Genomic DNA, 25,863 nt, shown 5'->3' with positions numbered 1-25,863 from the left:
TATTTCTGTCCAAAATATATCAACCACAATCATGTAATTAGTTAGTTACTTTCCATTAAAATATAATATACACATATATGAATGCAACACCTCAATTCTCTTACCTCTAACATTATAATAATAATAATATAAATTCTTGCCTAACAGTTTCACCTCCAACCCAACCTAACGCTACTATCTATTATCCAATCTTAATTATAAAATAGTTTTTAATTGTTATCTATTCACCAAGCTTTAATTATACAGCCACCAAGAGATAATTATATGTAAATCAAATTGAAAGCGTAAATTAGGTTACCTGAATCGACCTTCTCCATTACCGCTTGTCCCCAACCGTCAAGCCCTCTTTTCTTTTAATTAACCACTCAAAATTAGTAAACCCTAATTATTATATGAAGCTACTTATAAAAGCGGTAAAAGTGGTTCACTATTAATTTTAATGTTATTTTTTTAACCACCAACTAAACTAATTTATTTAAACTATCCCATTAGTTCTATAATTGTAGCTACGAATTGTTCAAAATACCCATTTAAAATCTATCGGAAGAGACTTTTATGCAATAAAAAGCTCTAGTACTCAAAACGATCAAACGGGTCGTTACAAATCGTCTATACTGTAAAATTGTAAAAATTTCATAAAGATCTCATCTATGATTAAATATAGTAGTATATAGATTGTGTTATTCTTTTTTTCTTATTGTATTAAATGAAAATTTAATTTATTAGAGGTGAGATCTGTAAATGTTGGTCTTGATATAATCTCTCCAATAGGTTAAGAAAATTTTAATTTGTGATGAATAATAACAGGAGTTGAAATTGATTAAGAATACACTTGCCATAACAAGAGCACAAAAATTCTTCTAATACATGACCAATTGTGAGAAAAAATGAGAAACTAAAAAATGTCTTGCTGTTTTGTTTAACGTTTGTATATGACAAGATTTTCTCCACATTTCAACCATAATATATTTTTAATATGGTAATTGAAGTTTATATTTTACTTATTTAAATATTTATAAATAACATTATTTACATACTTTTATTTGTATGTATCTATGAGATTAAAAAAAATAGACTTTTTCCTAATGCCAATAAGAAAGAATGATGTTTTCTCTTTCATAGGAAAATGATCGGGTGTTGATTTGGCATCTTCATATGTATATAATGCACCTATTTATAACAACTGCAAATTTTCATAGTGATTTCTAAAAAAAAAAAGAGATGAAATTTATATTATTTTATTTCAATTTTACATTTCAAATGAAATTACTCTTTGAATCTTTTGTTAATAATAAAAATGTTAGTGTCTAAATTGAATTCAAATGCATGACCAGTATAAAAAATTGGAATTGTAGTATCTAAATTCACAATAAGCATGACGCTCAATAAATTTAACCGCATTTTTTTTGTCTATTGCAATTTAACAATTTTCTTTTATTAACCCAAATTAAAAGGGATCAAGAGTGGTTATCATAGATGATGTGGTAATATATTAAACCTCTTTTATTTGAGCTTTAGATGTGTTGTGGCCTTAATTTTTCTTTATTAATATTCTTGATTGTTTAATATATTGAATGAGAGATTCAGAGGTATGTGTATATACATCTTCTTTATTTATTTATTTACATTATCAAATATTTTATTTAAATACCTAGGAAGCTAGATGCAATTATTAAAGAATAGGTATTAGATGGTCATAATTTAAGAATTTTTTATTTTTGGATAACATCAAATCCATGAATCATGTTGAAGTTACACATCAAAGTGCTAAAAGTTATCATCTAATTTATTTGGAATTGAAGATTAAAAAGACACCGCACATAGCGCAGCTAAGTTTACTAGTTCAATAATAAAACTAATAACTCACATCACCGAGTTTAGGAGTGTTTTTTCAATATTTCTCTAAGTTTTATTGTATGTCTTCTTATTTGATATTTTTGTAATGGGACTTAGTGATGTGAGGTTAAAATACATATTTTTAATCATTATTTGCCTCACATTTAGTATTTATATTTGTCCTTTTTGAGGATGAATTTTATGGATTATGCTTAATAGTATATTTTATTTGTAGGATTAAATTGGTGTGAAGATGAAGAAATTTGAAGCTAAAACAAATTAAATATGAAAAGTTAAAGAAAGAAATCAAGCAGACAACTTAATATAGATTAATTTCAATATAATAATAATCTATATATATATATATATATATATATGTAAAGCTGAATATAGACAATCTGATGTGGCACCTCTCTATGACCAGCATTCCTTTTTATCTTTTATCTCCTTTTTTGGCATTTTATATTTGTTTTCTATTTTTTATTTATATTTTGAAAAAACTGAAAGTGTTTAAATGCACTGTCCAATTAATCACACCATTTAAAACATTAATTATATTAAAATACATTTAAGTAAATGAAAACTGAAAAGACTAAAAGCTTTTCATTTTTCACAACTGTTATATTTTGACTATAAAAAGATTTCAGCATCCATAAACAATAACAACAATAACAATATACTTCTTAACTTTGCCTCCTCTTCTTCTTCTTCACGTCAATCAATATCCGAAAATCAAGTTGTATATATACTTCTTTCAACAGTAAACTTTGTAGATTTGATATTATATGTGTGTCGGTGTCATCGACATGACTCGTGAACAATTCATAATTTCAACAGATTTCGTCTAACTTTGTATATATTAGAGTGATTGATCACATTAATACACAATTCTACTCTATCCAAAACGAAAAAAGAGAGTGACTACATTATTGTAAGAAGAAAGGTCATGCAATAACAATATCTCCTCAAAATAAAAGACTTTTTGAAAGAATATTGGACTAGAATTCTTCCTACAAAGAGATATGTGTTTGGGAAAAAAAATTAGTTGGCTAAGAAATTTATATGAGTGAAGATTGTTCAAAGGACAAGAAGATTATTTCAAGAAAGAATCAACCTATTTATGAAATTCATATCAAATTAGGAGGAGAAGAATAAGGAGGAATTATTTGAAGAAATAAAATCAATTTATTTATGAAATTCTTATCAAATTAGGAGGAGAATAAGGGAAAATTATTTTGTGATTTGAAAAGAGCCGGAATTAATGTTGGCATTATTTCTTTCATAAATCTCACTTCCACTATAAGAAGTGTTAGTTTGATTCCAATCTCTTTCCTCTATTAAAACGTCATGTATCGTTGGTATCAGAACCTAGGAACTTTCATGGTATATATATAATTGATGTGAAGAATTTCGGCATAGATATATTCTATCTTTTATGGATCAAGAAGATATTAAAAGTACTCGGTTAGAAGAGGTAGATATACCTCAAAACCTTGATTTGTTAAACAAATGAACTATTCCGAAAGTGAATATAAAAACTATCAAAGTGAATATAAATACTTTTATTGAGCCCATGTGTCTGATAGTTCTAACCGGGTATCAAGCGCCCTACTTATCAAACTCAATTTCGGGCTAAAAACCACGGCTCATCAGACAAAGTCATAAAGACAAAGCCAATAAAAGTAGTACTAGATCTGACTGTACCTCAATCTCAGAACCAAGTCGAGAAGCCATACTAAAATTCTTCTATACTTAAATAAAGCTTAGATCCGTTCATGGTCTATATAAAAGAGAAGTTAGTTATCCAACATAGATATAAATTTGTAGCCGGACATAGTCACAGCTTCCAGATCAGAGATATAAAAAGATTTAAAATTAAAAGAAGAAAATTAAATTACCTTGTAACAATGGCCAACAGGGCCGATAAGAAATATCAACAACTTTATTTACTTCCGACGAACCTCCGGCAAACCGAGAACTTTACAAACTAAGAGAAACAAATAACTTTAAAAAAACTTTAATGAAGAGAGAGTGTTTTTCCCGACGCCTTCCTTCCAACTACAAAAGACCTTATTTATAGCAGAAAAAGGAATCTATCTACAGTGATCTACAATGACCGATCTACAGTGATTTACAGTGACCATGGGTCCCTTATCAATGGATCCCAAATGTACAGTAACGATTTTTCTACTGTGGTTTAACAGTGTATCTACTGTTAATCAATAGTGGTTATCTTGTCTTTCTTTTTCAACTCCCTAAGTAAACCTTCTGCTTTAGACAACATATCTTCTGTCATGGATTTCGCCGATTCACAAGGCTGGGCCTCTTGAGCATCATCTGCGATATCATCACTTATTTCACTTCTCATCGAAGTGTCTGATTTTTCATAGTGGGTGATATTGAGGAGTAGATTCCTCCTAATTTCATCCAAATACTCCTTTATCATTTCTTCTTTATTTCCATCTTGAATGGAAATTCTTTTGGCAATATGTTTGACGGAGTTGTCAGCAATTATTCCTTTGTGAGGAATAGTACCATAATCTAGGATTTTTTGAGAAATAGAGTCCAATAATTCTTGGCCATATAATGATTTAGTCATGGGATCCTTCTTCATTAATTTATCCCAGAAATTATTATAATAAATCCGATATAAACATAGAATATATCCAATATTTAGATTATTAGGATGCTGTATGAAAGTATTGGGGACAACATAGCGTGTAAATATTAGTTACAATAAAGAATATATATATATATATATATGATTTCACCTTAAAAGAAGTATTTTATTTTATTTTATTTTTTATGTGTGTGTTAGATATAGTGGATAAGCCAATTATTATTGAATTTATCATTGCTCTAATTTATTCATATAATTAACTTCTTCTTCTTTTTAAAAAAAGCAACAAAAGAACTATTATAGGGTATTTCAAATTAGCTATAAAAGAAAATATAGATACTACTAATTGCTGGTGCAATATTTTAAACTATAAATAATATATTCATTATTTTCTTTTCTATAGTGTTTTTGTAACATTTTTCTTAATTTTAAAAATTCAAAATCTTACCTTACAATTTTATATTTAAGATAATCATATTTAATTTTTATCATCATCAATGTTATTAATTGATTTTCCTACCATTTCTCAATCTCATCATTAATGTTACTTGTATTATTTCCTTCAGTCACTTTTTTTTAAAAATTTTTTTAGATCATTTCTTATAATTAAAAAAAAAAGTAAGATGACATGTTTCATTTAGCAGTATCATTATTTATCTTTTATTATTATTATTATTTATCTTTTTTTCTTTTCAAAATATTGATATTTTTTTAAAAAGAAAATTACCAAAAAACTTGTACAAAATCATATTTATTTCCTCATTAATTATTGGCATTTATTCCATTTCTTCAAGTCTATCTCTCTTATTCTCCCTCTCTCTCTCATCTTCCTTCAAACAAAAATAATATAATTTCTTTATTATTGTAATTTATTTTGTTTCCTTAGAAATGCCTCTTTTGCCACTTTTCTCTAAATAAAATCATCTAAATATACCACTAATAAATTTCTTATATAATTATGAGTCTTAAATAAGGGAAGAATTCACATAATAACAGAGGATATCAATATTTGAATGATAATTTAATCATTTTCCAACCATTAAAACAGTTATCATACAATTATGGTGTAAAATTGCATTTAAATTATTATTTTATATTGGATGATAATCACATAAAAAATGCATTTTCCTTATTTATTTTATTTCCCTAAGTACCTCTTGAATCTATTATCATTTTCTTCTCTCTTTTTTCTCTTTAAATAAATTTGTGCATCTTAAATAAGGGGAGAAATCACGTAATAATTTTGAATATTAATATTGATTGGATAATAATTTAAATATTTTTCCAAATTTTTATTTAGAATTCCCATAATATCTCTTCCCCTCATATCCGATCATTAAAATAGTTATTATATTACAATTATGGTTGTTAAGTGCATTCAAATTAAAACAAACATAAGTTTAAATTAACCATACAATATTAACAGATACCAACCATCCAATACATAAGTTTCAACACTGATTATTAACAATTATATATATATATATATATATATATATATATTCACTTATAAATTTTTTCTCTCTTCGTGAAGATTCCAAGATAATTAAGCTTCCTTCTTCATTTTGTTGAACATGTATCAAATATTGTGAACATTTCTTTGCTTCTGTGATGAATCTTTGATTAATATATTTATGATTTTCATCAAAGTAAATGTCATATCGTGAAAAATCGTCAGTTGCCAATTATATGTATTATTATTATTTTTATTTCATATCAATTGTTCCATATAATCTTGATTTGTTTCATAATTTCCGAAATTGATATAAAATAATAAAAAAAATTAACCAAATAGTAAGAAATAGTATTACTTAAGAAATTTTTTAAATGAGGAGAAAAAGGAAAGAATGATCTTCGAATTAAAAAGGACATTTAATTCCTTTAATCAATGCTATAATTTTCTTTCATTAATCTTCTTTTAAGAGTTTTTAAATTTCTTATATTATTAATATAATCTTTTTTTTTCTTCATATTTTTGAAAATTTTCCTATATTAGAATTAAAATATAAATATTGCATAAAAATGTCATCCCATATTTTTTTTTTTACTTTCTCATATCACATTTTTATTAGAAAAATATAGAAATCAATGCAATATTTATTGGTATTGAAAAATAAGCAACAAAATAATAATTATTAATATTTAAAAAACAAGTTACATTGAATTTAATATATTAAAATATGAATTTTTTTACTTTTAATGACATTTATCATAGCAGTCATTATGCATAATAGTAGTTACATACTTACATGACCATATAAATAATATTGATTTACTCCGACCATTTTTCATATTAATGATAAGAATATCTATTTTTATATATATCTTTTCAAAAGAAATACATTTAAAAAAATATTAATGTTGTTGTCTATGAAACCTGAATGAAGAATTATATATAATTTTATATTTAATTTTTTGGAAGCCTTCCATCAACTTAATAAATGTTACGCATTTTCTTTGTTTACATTTCCATTCCTTCTTTGTAATTCTTTGTTCATTTTAGTTTTGCTTTTAAAAATTTAGAAGTTTTGCAAAATACTTATGAATTAAATTATAAATTGTGTTTAGATTATATTTCAAAAAATAAACTAACAACTCATTTTAGATTTCAGAAGTTATATTATGTTATTTCAACATTTAAAAAGAAAAATATATATAATAAAATTTTAAATATGAAATTTTTATCGATCGCGCGAAGCGCGAGTTGATTCCCTACTAATATTATAAAAGAAAAACATGTGAATAATATGCTCGCTCAAGAAGAATTAGAAAGTGTCATAACTTCCCGTTTTCCTTTTGGGAACAATCAAAATTCATGATGAGTAGTAAAATTTAAATAATTGTGATTATTATTTTTTAAGTAAATATTTGTTGAATTACGACAATATAAATTAAACTAATTCAATTGTCCTTAGCTATATACATAGTAATAAGATTGAAGTTGTAATATATATATAATTCAAATTTGATTTAAAAATGGATACCTAATTTGTTTATAGATTTTTATGTATAAATTTTGTCGTAGAAGTATTTTGAATATTATAAAGTAAGGAAAAAGGTTGAAATATATTCGAACTTTGATCGAAATTGCTGTAACAATATCGAACTTTGGAAAGGACCTTTTACCCCTGCACTATTTAATAGTGTATTTTAATGGTATTTATGCGCCAATGTAGACATCATAAATATTTCATCATTATAAATAGTAATGTGTCCACGTGACCACATATATACCTTTAAAATACACTATTAAATAGTGCAGAGGGATAAAAGGTCCTCTATAAAGTTTGATATCGTAACAACAATTTCGGCCAAAGTTAAAGTATTTTTCAGAACCCTTTCCCTATAAAGTATCTAGAGAGAAAATTTGTATGAGAAAAAGGTCTAATTTTAAAGTATACTTTTCAAAGTATTAGAAAAAAGTAAAAAGAGAAATTTTGAAGAGGAAATGTATATATTTTTTATTTTTATATCTAGTAAAGTTTGATTGATGTGCTTTTATGATTCTACTAAAAATGTGACATATGAAGAGTAAAATATATATTTGATGGAATAAGAATATAGAACTAAAATAAAGAATCTAGTGGAAAACAATACATTTACCACTTGATTAGTCCTCAAAAATGTGCATCTCTTCGTTCAGAGTTGAGCAATGAAATAAAGAATGGTTCATATTCAACTTTAAACAGAACATATAGAAGCTTAATTTGGCTTCAAACTATTCAGTCTAACCGAAATCATATTTTACGAAACCAAAAATCAAATCAAAAATTAAAAAATTACAGAATTTAAACAGAATACGATCAAATAATCGAATTGAATAAATTGAATCTTTTAATTCAATCAACTTTTCGGTTCAAACCTAATTGTGGCCGCCCCTAGTTCTCATCCCATCGGGCTTCTCTAGAATACATACATGTAGTTATTTAGAAGATACCTCAAATCATTTTATCATATCTCAACCATCTGTAATTTTTTTCTACACAAGGTTTTCTAATAGTGTTCTACAAATTTCTAATGACATAAATATATCAAAATAAATTTTTGGGGATTGCCGATGATTCCACCTATTTTTATAACAAATAGCTATGGAATAAGGATGACTAGTGGTGTTCACGAGTAGGTTTGGGTCGGTTACGACTATAGAAGCTTGTAAGAAAGAGAAAGCACATCAAAAGCAAGCATAAACACACAAAATTAGGTCAAAAGGTTCTGGCAACTATAAAACATGCCCAAAAGTACCAACTGAAAGAAAACCAAATAACCAAACACAAGTCTTTCCTTTTTCTTTTTTTTTTTCTTCTGGTTTACTTAAATATTCACCACAACCTCAGGGAATAGAAGGGCGTAAGAAAAAATATCCTTGGTGTGATGTCCATAAGTATCAATATGAGCATTTTCTGGGTGAGTATTGCACCACTCAGGTAAACATTCTTCCGCAAGTATCACATCACATTCACATTATGCCGTTCTCAAGATGATATGAACACCACTCTCAGTTTCCACGATGTCACTTATCTCGCCAACTTTTAGAGCAAAAGTTGCTTCTTCAAAAGGTTTCTGCATCTGACCTTTGCCAAATGAACCTGAAAGTGAATTCTTCAGAGGTTAGTATAACTTGCTAACCAGTACAAGTATTTCCAATGGAAAAAAGATCATTAACAAACCAGAACTCATTGTTGTTCAAGAAACTAAGGAAATGTGCATGTCCATTAAAACCATGGGCGATAAAAGCCTTTACTCACATCCTTTTGGTGTTATATAGCAGTGTATGTGCTTGTTTAGTAGATTGTGCTGCAAGGCCTGTGCAACAGCTACTGATTCAGAAATCAGAACTATATATTTCTTTTATAAGTATATATGATGATTCAGAAATAAGTTATCCATCAAGAAGCCAAGTTACAAATTTGTGGCCTCTAGGAAGCCATAAGAACCCAAAGAAGTGAGGCATTATCAACACTTGCAATGATCTTAGTTGACCGATTCTGAGCTGCTTTATCGGGCAAATGGCAATATGTTATAGAGAAAACTACTATACAAAATTTGAGATGGTGAATCTGGATATGATTTTTTCCTTTTCTTTTTTGACAAGTGTGAATAATTCATTTGCCATCTTTCAAACATACAGTTGGTAAGAACAAATGTATCAGATTGCTCTATTCCGCATCTCTAGAAGCTCAAAGCCTTTCAATGTTAGATTTATATCCAAAGAATCACTTCACTAAGCAGGGAATGCTAGTTTCTAATAAACCCTCATAGGAATCATAGAAACATGTTAGAGCCTGTTTGGATTGGCTTCTGTTTGGATTGACTTATTTTAGGTGCTTTTAAACCAAAATTGCTTTTTAAGCTAAAATAACAAAAATAAGCCAAAAGCCAATCCAAGTGGGCTCTTAATCCTTACCTCCAGTGAAAGAAACAATTAGGTGTTGTGGACTTGTTTCTTCATTAGTAATCACAGTAATCATCTCTCCATAGGAACTTTCATTTAACCATAATTTCTTGACAGATAATAAGATAAATTATGTGAAATGCCTCCCGTCAATATAGCAATGTAATTGTATGTTCAAGAGGTTTGTTAGTCGCAATGACTTTTTTAAAATGCCTCTTTTTTTAAAGCAGCACACTAACCCAACAAACACACTACAAGAATCAAAATGGAACCATTAGGAAAGGGCCCTGGATTAGGTCACAATGAGACCATTAGTAAGTTAAATTTTCCTGTTTATGCATATGAAGGAAATACCAATTTGTCTCAATTTTTTTTTTAAAAATGAAATACCAATTTGTCTATCCATTCATTATGATTTTAAACTTTAGACTGTAAGTGCAATCAAAAAGGAAGTCACAGGATGTTGATGGAGTAATTTAAGCCCCACTGTTAACTCAGTTTGTTGCTTCTCTTTCAAAGGAAATGGTTATATTGGGCAAAGTATTTTAGAATCCAGTGCATGCAAAATCAGGACTTCCAATAGCAATCAAGTTTTTAGTTAAAACAGCTAATTGTCAAAGTGTCCAGATATAACAAACTGTGGAAGTTTTCCTGAACCTCAGACATACTATGCTGTAGGCAGAGTGGAAAAATTACAGCATAATTCGTGGTTTCAAGCTTTTAGCCAGCTAGAAAATCCAGGAAATTGCAGCGGAAGTCTGTGCATGAAGAAAGAGAGAATTTCATGACACCAAACTATATAAACTGTCAGACAAGGAATAGAAGTTATGCCACAATTCTGATTTACTGTACAGTTCCCCAGGAAACAAGATTAACTAAGACAGCATCCCTGATGCGTAGCAAAAAAGAGTGCTTATTCATCAAATAAAACTGCAGCATGAACACACATTAAAGTTTAAACAGAACTCTGCAATCATGGAGTTGGCAGCAGCTTGCTATGAACATTGAAATACATTCAATTGATAACTCTTTCATCTTGATTGCTGGATTTTCAATCCTTGTGAGGATAAGATTAATACTCCCTCAATTCCATTTTGTATTACCACCTTATTCTTGTATTATGTTTCTACAGATATTGACCTATTTTCTAGTGACAAAATCACAACCTTCAAATATTTAAACATATGAGAGTTATTGCTTTGGATTATCTTACACTTACAATGACCTCCTTACCTTATGACATTTTCACCTGTTATTTAAACATATTTCTAAGAAACTCAAATGAAATAATTTGTGCAAATTTCTTCTTTTAATTGCCACATTATTCAAACAAAATCTACGGAAATACATTTGAATACATCTAAAAGCTGCAGGAGTCTTAAGACAGAACCTTTTATAAAAAAAAGAAACCTTTTTCTTAAAAAAAGAGACGTAAGACATAGAACCACAAAATAAAGTATTTTAATGACACATAAACTAAGGAGAGTTCAAAAATATTTAGAACACTTGAAATACTAAGATATGAAAGGTATTATAATTTATAGCTCCACACATGGAGATGAACCGCATAAAACCAAACAGAGCCTTAAGAATGAGCTCAAAAACCATTATCTCCAGATTTCACACAGTTTATCATTGAACTTTGCCAACAAACACATAGCAGACAAGATACTGAAGAACATGAGGTACTGAGCTTTTAGAAGCTATAGATGATTCATGAAAGACAGGAAATGTCATTCCTATAAGTTCATGTTTTATCAGAAACAACCAATGCTAACATACTTAATGAAGAAAAGAGGGAGGTAGAAGAGGAAGCAAAGTATATGTATAGCTCTTGTGGCTTCCCCACCTCGTCATTTTGTTAGTTTCTAACAAAGTTGGAAGAAGATATTTATCGAGAAGCATAAGACTGTCTGGCCAGAGAGTGATGATTATCCTGCTCCCAAGAATATAGATAAGGTAGATGGGCAGAATTGAACGGAAAAAAAATCAACTGGAACTGCTTTTTGCGTGCAAGAGAGACGAGGCGTACAGACTTAGGCCCTAAATATCAAATGACTCGAGTAGAATCCATCAATTCACAGTTGCTTGTCTTCATTTCATTCAGCAATCCTTCAGTAGGAATCAGTAGACAGGCTCTATGAAGCAGAACGTGCCTATGTTAAGAAAAAAGAGAGATACTGTGGTACAGTTGCATTTAAGTTCATTTATTCCTCGAAGAAGGCCACCTAGATTCTGATTAGGAGACTTCCTAAGGAGGATTTTAGATCAGACCAATCTGCTAGTAGTAGTAGTGTCAATCTTTCCGTTAGAAAGGGTTTTATTCTTTTTGGTTGGAGATTTGTGCATGACAATTGACAGTGCAAGGATAGATTTGAGATTCAGAGAACCACAAAATAACGTCTTATAAGACAACTTGAGTATTGAAATGAAATTAGCCATGGAACTTCAACTTCAGGAGACAATTAATGACTGGGAAGTGATGGGGCAGAATTTCTCAACATTGTTGGACATTTTAATGGACTCCAGATAAATGAGAATGTGTTATGGTGGAAAGGTGACAGTAGAGGCGTATTTAAAGTAGGGCCAGCTTACAGGTTGATGGAGCAACCAAGTCAACAGAACCCAATTTGGCCATGCAAATAAATTTGGAAGTGCAGAATTCCTTATAAAGTGCCATGCCTCACATGGCTGCAGGCTAAGGAAGTTACTCTGACGCAGGATAATGTAATGAAAAGGGGGATAACATTATGCTCTAGATGTTCCCTATGTGGGGAAAGCTTAGAAACTATAAGCCATCTATTTCAATACTGCAAATATACTCAAACAGTTATGGAGGGTGTTGTTTAGTCTCGAAGGCATTTCCTGGACGATGCCTAGGAGAGTCACTAAAGCTCTAAAAACATGGGAGAAAGCAGGTGTACATGCTAAAGACAGAGCTAGATGGAGAATTATCCTTGCTTCAATATGGTGGGCAATCTGGAAAGAGAGGAATTCTAGGTGTTTTGAGAGCATAGAGAATATAGTGCATAAAGTTAAACTTAACTGCATTTTGTTATGTTTTTGGTGTAACCAATTATACTCAAATGATGTCTCTACAATTGATGTTTAGACTCAATATAGAGTTATAGACATAGAACAGTGAATTTTGGAGTTCATTTGTTTATAAGGTTTCAGTACAGCCCTGTAGTGATATAATACAAAGTTAACAAGTTTAAAAAAAATGAAATTAGCTCAAATAGAGCAAAACTTATTCATATACCCTATCCTAACCAGTCTGGGATGGAGGTAAAGTTATTCGTGTTGTTTGCATTAGTTCTTATGGGGAAGTACACAAGAAAAAGACAGGGATCCGATTCAGAATATAATGGGAGGGGCGCTATGGAGGACAAGAAAAGGAAAGAATGTGGTGTCCAACTTTGCCATCTACAGCTAAGTATAAACTGCAGAGAACAATATTACACAAGGAGAATGAGGATCTCTGAAGTCTAAATATATGTCNAAAAAAATAGGTACAAATGGGATTCGAACCCGCAGCATCAGCCTTCTAAAGTTGCCCTCCTACCGTGGCACCACAAGCCAATTTTGTTCTGTGGGTGGCACGCTTTATATAAATATAAATATTATATATATATACCTATGTATATATAGAGTTTCCGTCGAAGTTCGGGGGTGGCGTGGCACCCCCAAACCCCTTAATAGATCCGCCTCTGTGTCCAACTTTGCCCTCTACAGCTAAGTATAAACTGCAGAGAACAATATTACACAAGGAGAATGAGGATCTCTGAAGTCTAAATATATGTCATCATGGGGCTCAAAGAATGAGTTTGACTTTTTTCTCTTTGCAATTTTTCATGACAAGTTCTTCTTTTGATAAGCAAAAAGTCTATTGTAGGAATTTCACGAATGCATGACCGGCCATGACAATTTAGGAAACTAAATCAACCAAGTCAAAACACACAAATATTACTTTTCCTTAGGAGTAACTGAACTAAAAGAATCATCACTTGCGTCTACAGATGACCCTACTAAGAATGAATTAATTCAGATATACTACTTGATCATGAAGCCTTAAGTAAGTATATATGACACTATAACTATTTACAAAGTCCAACAGTTTTCCTTGACTACAAACAAACTTTCTCATATAATTTCGACTACTGTTATTTTTTCTCACCAATTTTGCTTATAATTTATTTTAGTTAAAAAAAAAACCATACTTCGCGCACAATAAAACATAAACAGGAGCGCAGAAAAGTGAAAAGCGGAAGCAAAAGGAGCTGCGGGAGTTTAGGGTTTACTGACCGAGATCACCGCCGCGTTTGGCTGAGCTGCAGTGAGAATGAGTGGCGGCTATATCCTGGAACTTGGCTTTGCCGGAGACAATGTCTTCACGGATAGATTTCAGCTGAGAAACGGCAGCTTCTTTGGTGGTGTTGGAGATAACACGGCCTTCCGGATCCTTCCAGGAGAACTTGCGACGAGACTCCTGATGCTTAATGAGTATATGAGACGCCTTCACTTTGTCTCCGCCGGCGCCGGAGCGGGAAGATGATGAGGGCATTTTGGACTTTTTCTTGTGCTTATCCGGCGGTCGATCTGCAGAAGAGATCGATGTCTTCTTCCTCTTCCGATCCGACTCTATTTTTACAGATTTGATAGACGATTTTGCAAAGGGTGGAAGCTGAGAATTGCAGAGTATTTGGGGTTTCTTTATGCTGTTGTCTGATTCTTGACAAGGTTTTGGGGAATCGCAAATACCAGTAGATATAGTTTTTTTTTTTTTTATTCAAAGCAAATTCGTAGTGTTACAGTTTATAGAATGTATTAATAATATTATATTGCGTAAATTAGGATGTTGAGATGAATATATAAGTATAAAATTAGAAATTAAGATATTCGAGCAAAGATGTGAGTGGCTTCAATGGTGGATAAGATGAGAAAAGCAAGACTGAGATGATCTTGGATACGAGGGTACGGAGGTCGCAGATTATTCTAGAAGATTAATATGTAGTTGAGTGTTCTCTTGTTCCCCGAAAGGTTTAGGCTTAGTGATATATGTCGTAGTAGTAGCTTTATTTTTACAAAAAAAAAAAAAAAAAGACTATTAGGAGTAATACTTTATGTGAAAAGATATGGATAATTTTGAGTCTTAAGGCGTTCGATTTTTCGATTTGATTTGATTAAACTCCAATTCGGCTCTTCAATTTTTGGTTTTAGAAAAGTGTGCACCATATAGCAAACCAAATTAATTTGATTTGGTTCGATTTTTTTTACTCCGTGTCGATTTAGTTCGGGGTTTTAAATTGATTTTTCGGTGTGAATGAAAAAATAAATTAATGAGGACAAAACTAAAGTATAAGATACTTAAAAGTTTAAAAGTATGTTGAGGAATGATGTGTCTTGCCATGAGATACTTACCGTGTTAACTAAAAGGCTATATTTATCTTTGATAAGAACATTGTGCCTACAACTACTTCTCGATAGAAAATAAGAACGAAGACAAATTCCTTTACATAATGTACATTGATAAAAATATGTTTTGGTTTCTCTTGGAAATTAATATTTGAAGTTAACTATTGAATTGTATTTGTACATGGTTGATTTAATTGTTAGTTGATTTTTTTATAAAAATTTTTTTTAATAAAAGTTTGGTTCTTCGGTGCACCGAAGTTCTGAGACCCTTACATTGAAGACCCAAACTATTGAAAAAATAACATTGACATCAAACCGAAAAATCAAAACCAATAAACCGAATAAGTCTGGTTCGATTCGATTTTTTAATTTTTCGATATTTATGCCCACCCTACTTAAGGCAATGATAAGGGCAATTTTGGTCTTTTTTTTTCAACAAAAGAAAAGAAAAGCTTAAGAACCGTTAGATCAAACTCGATCCATCGGCAGAGGAGCTGGAAGAATTTGCCCTAAAGTTTTATTAATAAGTTGGCGGCACTCTACTTGTTTGATTTCTCGATACAGATTCACAATTTTGTGGTAGCATTAGGTTTTTGGAAGAAAATACAGCGATGAGTCGGAGCTTAGGCATACCGGTGAAACTTCTACACGAGGCAACAGGGCATATAGTAACTGTAGAGATGAAAAGCGGCGAGCTTTATAGAGGAAGTATGGTCGAGTGCGAGGACAACTGGAATTGCCAGCTCGAAACCATCACTTACACTGCTAAAGTATGGATTTTCTCCTTTTAGTTTAACTTTTTGTCAATGCCGTGTTTGCTGTTCCTATAATCTAAAACCCTAGTTCTTGTAATTTCACGTGATTCGATTTATTCCGAATTCAGATGGAAAAATTAGGTGTTGATCATGCTAAACTAGAGAATTTAAGTTAATCTCTTGTTTTCTGTTAAATGTATGTTGCGTTCAAATGAAGGATTATGTTGTGCTTTTAAGTTTATTTACTGCCAAACAACTCTATTTTGTGAAAATGAAAAACCTTTTGGTTTGTTTGGTTTATTGAAATATTTCCTGTTTCATTCTTCAAGAAAGACATTATTTTTTTATCCTTCAATCACACTGAAATTATTGGAAAAGTTGTTTGGTATAAATAGCTCTCCGGATGATCTCCAACCATCTTCCATTAGCTAAACAGAAGCAGAAAATTTCAATGCATATGTTTTTTATTGTTCAAATCATTTTTATTGATTACCAGCCAAAAGAGAATACTGGAAAGTGTTTACAAGGATAACATCATGACTAGTCGTGTAATGAGCTAAGAATTCCACCATGGCTTCTTCAGTGCTTAGTTTGGCACTTGAAATAAATCATCTGTTAAACCTATCTGATTTTAGTAATGAGAGTCTTTGGATGTCAAGTAGAGATGGAGCCGTGGAAGTGGGACAAGTAGACAGTAGTTTGGTTGTTGCAGGATCTTTTCTCAAGGTAAATGTAGAAAATAATCTGGTGCTCCTCCTTCTGTCAATTCCATGTAAACTGATGAGCTTCTCCTTACTCCTATGATAAACAAATCTCGAGAAAAAAGTCATGAAATAGAGTTAGAGCTGAGATGTTATTTCATTCTATTCTGTGATGATACTTGAAAAAATATTTCATGGTGGGGAAAGATGCCCATACTGGAGATTGTCAGGGGCGTATTGGTTGTTAAGAGATAAAGGGAGGGATGCAGGGGAGAGAGTAAGGGCATGATAGATGGGTTTAAGTTTGTATCTAGCTACCTATTAATGATAATAACCCCCATGCTCTCATTATAACAAAAAAACAACTTCCAAGCTTTGTTTTCCAGGATTTTTCAGGAACTTGATCCCTTTATTAATGAACAGATTTTCCAAAATCCCCTCTTTTCCTGGCAAAGGATAACTGAAGACAAGGAGAAGTCTACAAAACACTACCAAAATTTCCTTTCTCTTTAGATTATCAAATATTCCATTACAATTTCAAAAATAATAATTAATTATATGAGGGCTTTGATATACCATAAAACTTTTGCTTACCAAAATCTAATTATTTGATACTGTATTGCCCATGGTCAGCAGGTTAATTTAGACCAAGATAGTGGGGGAGACACTAGAATAGCAGTTTTTTTTTCTCCTCTTTTTCATATGGTGGAATGTGAGTCAGCTCGCACACACCCCAACTAATCACTAATCCCTACCAGGTACCTGCTATCTCCGTGTGCACAGATCACTTAATTTTTTGTCTTTTGTTGAGATTTGCACCTTGTTAACTCATGATCCTTCTTAGTTTCATTAGTCGTTAGGTCACCCTTTTATAGTTTGATTGAATAGTGGCTAAAATTGCACCGATCACAACTTTTTCTAGTCATATGGGTCTTAAAAAGTCATTAGCCGAACTTGCAGTCCACAAGGCTAAAGTACATGCTAACACAAATCATTTCGCATCACACTCAAGGAAATGAATTCCACCACAACCCAACCATGAAAACACGGATTTTCATGAAAAAAAAGTCTCAGATACCTCACAATAATGGTATAAATTCAACCAGTGGATTTCATAGGAGCTCTGTAAGTATTTCTGTTCTTTTGCTTTTTATGTAACTAACACTTTTGGAGGTGGCCAACATAGCCCTTAATGCTGAGGAGTACAGAGTTATCAGTTTCTAAATAATGAATATAACTAGATCTTAGTCCTAAACAATAAGGGCACATTTAATAGAAATTTCTCCTCCACCTTTCATATCCATTTATTTATTTATTTTATGATGAAGATATCCCAGAGGGTCATTGGTACATTGTTTGAAACTCGCTGTATCATTGGTCCATCCCTCTATCCTTCTCCCACTCAAATACTAGCCCTTTTGTCTGCAACATGATTGAAGCCGGTGATGTGCACCTAACCCACACATCACATGTTGTGGTCTTACCACTAGAGCAAAGCCATATGACCCCCTTCCATATCCATTTCTAACAATGGGACATATCCTATTGTAAATAATTAATACATAAATGACAACACAAAACATAGTAATGGTTTGTATATCTAACTTCTAGTTTTTGAGGTTTTTGTTATTTATTTGACTTTCTGATGTTCTATTTGATTAACTGTGTATTCCTGGTAGTAAAGGTGCTAAGAAGAGGTTAAGAATTTGTGACATCTTGCTGTCATGTTTTTGTTGCATTTCCAGTTTGTGGTTCTCAAGTTCACCCGTTTTTAGTGTCTTCACTTCCAATTTCTTGTGGGGTGCAACTGGCTCTCCAGTGCATTAGCATAACAGGTGAACAATACTATGGTCTTACACTGCTGTCCCTGTACTTGATATTTTTCTTAACGTTGTCTGTGAGGAAAATGATCACGATATATCATGAAGCATCCAAATCTTATTGACCTTTTGCCAAAGAAAATGAGTGATTTCTGCAATCCTTGAGTTGAAGCTTCCTATGGATAGTTGATGATATTTGGTAAACAAATAATAAGCCGGGAAAAGCTGATTTAGCAATACGTCATTTGTTTTGCATTTGTTACTGCATGACTGATATTGGACAAATGATTCAGCTTCTAAGCTGTAATAGCTTCTTTCTCCAGTTACTCATAGAAAAAGAAATGTAGGTTTCAATATAGGACCTTCCTTCTATGGGCTATTTTAAAATGTTTTTTGCTCTGCAGGATGGGAGGGTGTCACAACTGGAACATGTTTTTATCAGAGGCAGTAAAGTCAGGTATATAAAATTATTGATTCCTATTGCATGGTTTTTGGCTGTTTCCTGGTAAAAGCATAACTGAACTTTAATTTCTACCAGGTTCATGATAATTCCAGATATGCTTAAGAATGCTCCCATGTTCAAGCGTCTAGAAGCTAGAATTAAGGTACTTCACTGAAGCATATGTCTTTGTTTTATCCTTATTCTTCATTTATTTGAAGTGTTTCACTTATGTTTAATTTCACTTTTAAAGGGCAAAGGTTCATCACTTGGTGTTGGACGGGGACGTGCTATGGCAATGCGAGCTAAAGTGAGTGTTGCTTCTATTCCTTCTACTTGTTTTTTTCTGTTTTGAGGCCAACTACTGAAACTTAACCACATACTATCTCTTGTAGAATTTAGATATATGCTGTTAATTTGCTTCTTTTTTTTGCACTTCCTTAAAAAAAACAAAAAAGAATTGCTTGATTTTTGCAAAATGGTGGGGCCATTATCCATGTTTGGTTCAAAAAAAGGAGGGAGATTTGAATGGGGGGTGGGGTAGTTGACGGTAAAAGGGAGAGGGGAGGTGAAATTGATTGATTTACTTCTACTTATTTATCTCTTGGTTTTTCCAATTTAAGAAAGTTGTCAACTCCTGATACATTTACTTCTAACCTCTATTTCACTGAAATTATAAAAGAGTGTTGTTGGTTGCTTTAGATTGTGAGTTGGGAGTTGTGATCCTCCCAAGAACTCAAGTGGGATTTCTCATCCGCCTGGAAAGGATGTTTTGTAGAATTGCTACTATAAAAAAATAGGAAGATGTCATGAAGTATTTGTTGTGTTTTAGCTAGCCAAGAATTGAACTTGTAGTGAAGAAATAAAATGTACCTGATTATTATATCTCATTTGCAGGCTCAGGCAGCAGGTCGTGGAGCAGCACCTGGTCGGGGTGTTGTACCCCCTGTAAGAAGGTGATTGACCCATGCAGGATTTCATATGATCTGGTTTTGAGATATCTTATGTTTTTTGTATTGGCATACGCTTCTGTTCCTTGTAATCTAAGAAGTAAGGAACACTTGGTTTAGAATTTCAACTTCCTGGTCTAAGATACACGACTTGAGAGAAGCTGATAAATTGAGTGACTTTCGGATGGCTGGTCTAGTTGCTCTTAAAACATTTTGTGAGTCTTGAGTATTTTGATGTGTCTCAGTTTAGTGAATGTCCACAAGTCTCTATGAATACTACAACTCATCTTGTTGGGAAAAGGCCCCCAACGATACCAACAATTGTATACAACACTTATGTAAAACCTACCGACAACCAATTAACCCATCTCAGCAAATTAAATCGAAGGAGATTGGCATGCTTAACTATGGCTTCAATTTGATAGTAGTATGGTACTTTTTAGAAAAAAGGTTGCTTGACAAGTAAATAACTAAAAGAATAGAGTACATGATTGGCATAGAAATCATTTTCAAACATCATTTTTGTAAAAGCTTCTCATCCAACATTTTTGTATAAGCTCTTGATCAGAAGGAATGATTTAACAACCCCTTGAATGCAGGATAATTTTCCAACATTTCAATTTTTACTTAATAGACATAAGGAATATGAAATTCCACTAAAAAAAAACTTTAACCATCAACCATACTTTACAACACTATTATTTTCCCATCAACTATACTTTACAACACTTGTAGTATAATAACGATATGATAAGAGTAAATGACGTTATTGATAGAGTCGAGGAATGAAATCCTCAATGTCCTTCACAAATGGTCTTCTGCGTAGCCAAGTCTTAGAATTCTTTCGAAAGAAGTTCCTCCATATACGAGGCAATTACAAAACCTCATGTAACCAATTCCTTACATGCCAAAAGTAGCCAGGTAATTCATTTGGAAACTTGTTGGATATAACACATCTAAACTGATATAAAAAAAAACTGATGGAGAAAGCAATATGACATATTTGGAATAGCTTTGAATGTGAATTATACCACAGATATTATATAATGAGTTTACCTTTCCCTTCCATTCAAAAACAACAAATTTGCAAAAGGGCTCCAACAAGAGTAGTTCGTTATGTAATGATGTGAAAGTTTAATGGGGAGCTGGATAGCCAATACTTACAGCAACTCACTCCATGATGAGTTGATGTATTTTCAAGTTCTTGTGTCATTTTTCATTTCTTTCCTTTTTCTCCTTCGACAATCAATAATTCATAGACCATGCCTTTATTTATGTTATCTTATTATCTGCTTAGTATAGGAATATGTCACCACAACAATCTGATCAAGTAGGATGATAAATATTCAAATATATGACATTTATTCACCAGATAATAAATAATTGGGCGGGGCACTCTGGTTTTCGCTGCTTGAATATTGGGGGTTAACATGGAGGGCGTTGAATCAACACATGTTGTGTTCATTGCAATTTTAATGGCTATTAAAAAGAATCAAAAGTTTTTTACTTTGAGAAACTATAAATTAATCTTTTTCAATTGAAAGAAAATTGTCCATTAGTCATTGTTCATAATTTTATTACGTTAATTAGCTGTTTAGAAGAGTTTTTTGCTCTCAATGGATCATCAACTACGGAATTTGCCAATTTTATTATATTACGTTGTTAATTCTTTACTTCAATAATGTTGATGAAGTAAAATATGCATAGCCGAGGAATGGAAAATACAAATGTATTTTTGGTAAACAAGCTCATAATATAATTTGGAATACTTAATATTTTTGGTAAACAAGCTCATATATAATTTAATTGTAGAGTCCAACTTACCTTCTACTAGTTGGAGTTGAATTAGGTTTGTTTAAATTGTATTATTATATAGCGTAGAAACAAAAAAATACCTATCACCAACATGGATGGCCTAGCTCCCCCATTTGGCTGGAGATATTGTCAACTCCATCTTCTTTAAGCTTCATGTGAAATCTCTTTCACGATTCAAAAGTTGCTGCAAATTATGGCATTGTTAATTTAATCCTGCCAGTTCTACATACAAATTTGAAATTGTACTGTCAACGGGAGCATTATCAATTAATGCTGATTCAAAAGTTGTGTATCTGAATTCTTTAGGAGTAACTATTTTTGTTTACAAGTATTTTCATGCAGTGGCTTGATCGATCTTTGTGACGTCATACGATCCTGGCTATCGTATGACATTATTCAATCCGAAAATACAAACTCATTCCAAATTGTTGTTCGAAATCAATCTCCAATATTTGGTTTTGTGGCCGAAGATTACATTACCTGATAAACCGTTACTTTATAAACAATTACGTTGAAGTATACTCGGTTAAAAATCAATGTTGGACAATATTTTTCTCTTGTATCTATGCAAAGGTCAAGTTTCATTAAATGGTGTCATTCACACAACGGGGCAAATTACATGATTATATCTTTCCATCTAGCAGATGAAAAATTTATGTACATGTGGGAAAATGCAGACATTACATGATGACGTCTGTATTTTCACAACTGTTGGCGAGGAAAATTTGATTTGGTCGCTGGAGAAAGATAGGTGGAATTTTAGTTTCCTTAAAGATTGACTAGGTAGCAATTTCTAATTGAATAATATTTCCTTACATCTGTATTGTCATTGTTTCTGTTGGACCCATTGATTTGTGAATGGTATATAGTAGCATCAATTTTAATGTAAAAATGTGATTGGTGAATTTCTACACACCGTACGTAACTTGTTTTTGCAAGACAAGTCTTACGGCAAATCCTACTGATCTGATCCGTCATGGGGTGATCAATGTAATAATCAATCCACTAATTTCTTCTAGTAGGGAATTTCAATTTTGTGTCCGGAGAAGGATCGAGTAAATATTTTTTTATCTTTAACTAAAGGGCTCTCGTGGGGTACAAAACTCCCGCACTTTAACTTGTCATTAAAAATTCAGTCTTACATTACCACACATCCATTCTTATCACTATTGAAAACCAAAAACTCATTTTTTAAGTTAATGTTTCCAATAGATCTAGCTGCTTATTTGCTAATACTCATAGATTCACCAAAACTTACTGTTATTTTATCTACTAGTCCTATGAAAGCATTAATTATATACCGTATGAATTACTGTCAAAATCATATTTTAATCCACAATCAATGTATTCAAATAACTTCTTTATTGTATGTCAAATGATTAAACTTTTGATGAACCTACAAAATTTAGTTTGGTAACTAAAATAATGAGTTACATTTTTATGTATGTTATTAGGTCCAAACATATGATATATTAGTTTGTGCAAAATTGAATAACAAAAATGATAAATGGTTCTCATTTAAATGCACAATAAGAAAATTTCTACATATACCTTAAATTGATATCTATACTTCAAGTCCAACACCCATACAATTCTAAATGCTTCATGGAGGAAAAAAAATCTGTAATGGAGAAAGAAAGCAAGAATGAAACAATGGCAAATGGTTCTCATTTAATGTTTCCATTGGATGTAGCTGCTTTTATTTTTGTGTGTTTGAGCAATCTTATATCAAGTTATTATTGTATTCACTTTATAGTGGCAGATACATTAAAATTAATGTGATTCAAATTCTAATCTGGGCAACACAAATTATATAAGCGAAATAATGGCAATATGGATGTAAGTCAATATTCTTCAATTATTACTACTAGAAATTGCTATATGTATTTGAAACTAGAAATTGTATAATTGGAATTTGTCAATCCCATGAAATCTTCAAGGAAACTAAACTTTCCACATACAAGGCCTTATTTGAAATGAAGTTCCCAACTTGTGTCACCTTAAATTTATTTTTCCGCAGGTCATACTCAATAAAAGGACCCTCATCCCTTCTCCATATATAGTATGTTCCCATTCTCCTTAAACACATATGAAGTCACCTACTGACCAAATAATAGGGTTTCCAATGAGTCATGAGGCTAAAGAAGGAAACTTTTTGATGTAATTCTACCTATATATCTTTCTCCAGCGACCAAATCAAATTTTCCTTGCCAACAGTTGTGAAAATTAAACACAGACGTGATCATGTAATTTCGGATGTGGGAACCATACATGTACTTGGCAATAAATTTTTCATCTGCAAGATGGAAAGATATAATCTTGTATTCCGCTAGCTCCATTGTTGTGTGACATTCTATGAATGACACCGTTTAATGCAACTTGACCATTGTATATATATGTACGCCAAATCCAAATCAGTGGGGACAAGAGAAATATTGTGAATTGTTCTCCAACATTGATTTTTAACAGAGTATACTTCAACAATGTAACGTGGATTCCTGTTTATCAAGTACGGATGTACATGTAGACATATAGCCTTGTAATCATAGGCAAAACCAAATACTGGAGATGAGAAGAGAATTTGGAATGAGTTTGTATTTTCCAACTGCAGGATTCCATAATGTCATACTAATGCCAGGATTGTATGCCATCATTAAGACCAATCGAATGTACCTCAATATGTTCATAGTTACTACAGAATCCTGGGATATTGGGCTCGTTCAGGTGCACAACTTTTGAATCAGATGCTTCCGTTGACATGATTATAAATTGATGTGTTACTCCTAGATGATTTTCATTAACCAAGATAATTTTCAATAGATGATTTATGTAGATGTGACTTGATGAAGTCAGGATCATCGATACAACAACTTTTGAATCGTGAAAGAGATTTCACGGGAAGGATGGAGTTGACAATATCTTCGGGCAAATTGGGGATTTTTGAGCGGCCATCCATTGTATACTAGGGTTTTTTTTTTCCTACTTTAATGATGCTATACAATATAACACGCTAACTCTCCAAATGGCAAAAGGTAAGTTGGACTCTACCATCTACATTTATTATCTACCAAAATTATTAGATTGTATAAAAGGAAAAATTACCTAATTACACAACATTTATTATCATATTTTCTTATTTTCCCTACCATTTCAAAAAATATCAAAAATCCCTTCTTTTGCTCCCATCATTCCATTTTTTGGATACATTAATTTGAAATCTCTTACCCATGATTTTCCTTCCTTTTTTTACGCCACAAATCTCTCCACAATTACTTCTATTAATTTATTTTTGTATTTCAAATCTTTTATCTTTCCAATTAATGAATGTTGATCTAAGAAATATTATCTCATTTTTTAGGTCAATAAATCAATTTTATGTCAAATATGTCCGCCTTTAAATGGATGTCCCAAATTTGGAACAATGATTTAATTACTTACCTTATAAATTTACTATAGTATAATACTATGAATTTGCCTCCTTTTATGTGATGTGTCATCGGACTGACCATATTTCATTATGGTAAGCAAATCAATTATCTGTCAAATATCTCTATAATTAGCCTATTCAAATAAGACTTTGATTTGGAAAAGATCTACTCTAATCGTAATCCATAAATAATAAGTTGACTAATTAGATATGAATAAGAATAGTATAGGATTATGCCAAGTACACGTGGGGGGAAACAACCGACATTACATGCATTAGGTGATGACGTGTGTGTTTTTACAACTGTAGGCGAGGAAAATTTGATTTGATCGCTGGAGAAAGATAGGTGGAATTGTATCAACAAGTTTCCTTCTTTACTCTCACTCATTGAAATGCCTAAATGGTCACTGAATAGCCATCTTAAACCCTACAAAGTAGGTAGGTACCTTCCTATTTGTTAAGGAGAATGGTAACATACTATATATGGAGAAAGCATGATGATTCTTTTATTGAGTATGACCTGCGGAAAAAGGAATATACTGAATTTAAATCAACCAGATTTGGGGACATATAAGACTTTGTATGTGGAAAGTTTAGATTCCTTGAAGATTTTGTGGGATTGACAAATTCCAATTATAGAGTTTCTAAGGTAGCAATTTCTAGTAGTATTAATAGAAGAATATTATTCTCATT

The 25,863-nt window shown here is 31.6% G+C and overlaps 2 protein-coding genes across 2 annotated transcripts; one reads left to right on the top strand and one right to left on the bottom strand.

Annotated features, from left to right (window-relative positions):
- Positions 1 to 8,623: 8,623 nt before the first annotated feature.
- LOC125849301 (peptidyl-prolyl cis-trans isomerase Pin1-like) lies at positions 8,624 to 14,614 on the bottom strand. Its single transcript, XM_049529363.1, has 2 exons — positions 14,154 to 14,614; positions 8,624 to 9,042 (listed from the first exon to the last, which is right to left on the bottom strand). Exons 1-2 carry the CDS (start codon positions 14,410 to 14,412, stop codon positions 8,918 to 8,920), a joined length of 384 nt encoding a protein of 127 aa, XP_049385320.1. The 5' UTR covers positions 14,413 to 14,614; the 3' UTR covers positions 8,624 to 8,917.
- A 1,184-nt stretch (positions 14,615 to 15,798) lies between these two features.
- Positions 15,799 to 20,261, top strand: LOC125849299 (small nuclear ribonucleoprotein SmD3b-like). Its single transcript, XM_049529362.1, has 5 exons — positions 15,799 to 16,033; positions 18,944 to 18,996; positions 19,078 to 19,144; positions 19,232 to 19,288; positions 19,876 to 20,261. The coding sequence occupies exons 1-5, from the start codon at positions 15,875 to 15,877 to the stop codon at positions 19,936 to 19,938; spliced, it is 399 nt and encodes a 132-aa protein (XP_049385319.1). The 5' UTR covers positions 15,799 to 15,874; the 3' UTR covers positions 19,939 to 20,261.
- The last annotated feature ends 5,602 nt before the right edge of the window (positions 20,262 to 25,863 follow it).

The sequence above is a fragment of the Solanum stenotomum genome, chromosome 12, assembly GCF_019186545.1.
Source record: "Solanum stenotomum isolate F172 chromosome 12, ASM1918654v1, whole genome shotgun sequence".
NCBI classification, from domain to species: Eukaryota; Viridiplantae; Streptophyta; class Magnoliopsida; order Solanales; family Solanaceae; genus Solanum; species Solanum stenotomum.
Note: the sequence above shows the minus strand (reverse complement) of the source record. Positions and strands in the feature narration are given on the sequence as shown.

What these genes read in the sequence shown, in the direction of transcription:
- LOC125849299 (XM_049529362.1), top strand. Translation starts at nt 15,875, where the DNA reads ATGAGTCGGAGCTTAGGCATACCGGTGAAACTTCTACACGAGGCAACA. An exon ending in ATCAGAGGCAGTAAAGTCAG is followed by an intron (nt 18,997 to 19,077) that starts GTATATAAAATT and finishes AATTTCTACCAG; the next exon opens with GTTCATGATAATTCCAGATA. An exon ending in CTATGGCAATGCGAGCTAAA is followed by an intron (nt 19,289 to 19,875) that starts GTGAGTGTTGCT and finishes TCTCATTTGCAG; the next exon opens with GCTCAGGCAGCAGGTCGTGG.
- LOC125849301 (XM_049529363.1), bottom strand. Translation starts at nt 14,412, where the DNA reads ATGCCCTCATCATCTTCCCGCTCCGGCGCCGGCGGAGACAAAGTGAAG. An exon ending in CAAACGCGGCGGTGATCTCG is followed by an intron (nt 9,043 to 14,153) that starts GTCAGTAAACCC and finishes ATTCACTTTCAG; the next exon opens with GTTCATTTGGCAAAGGTCAG.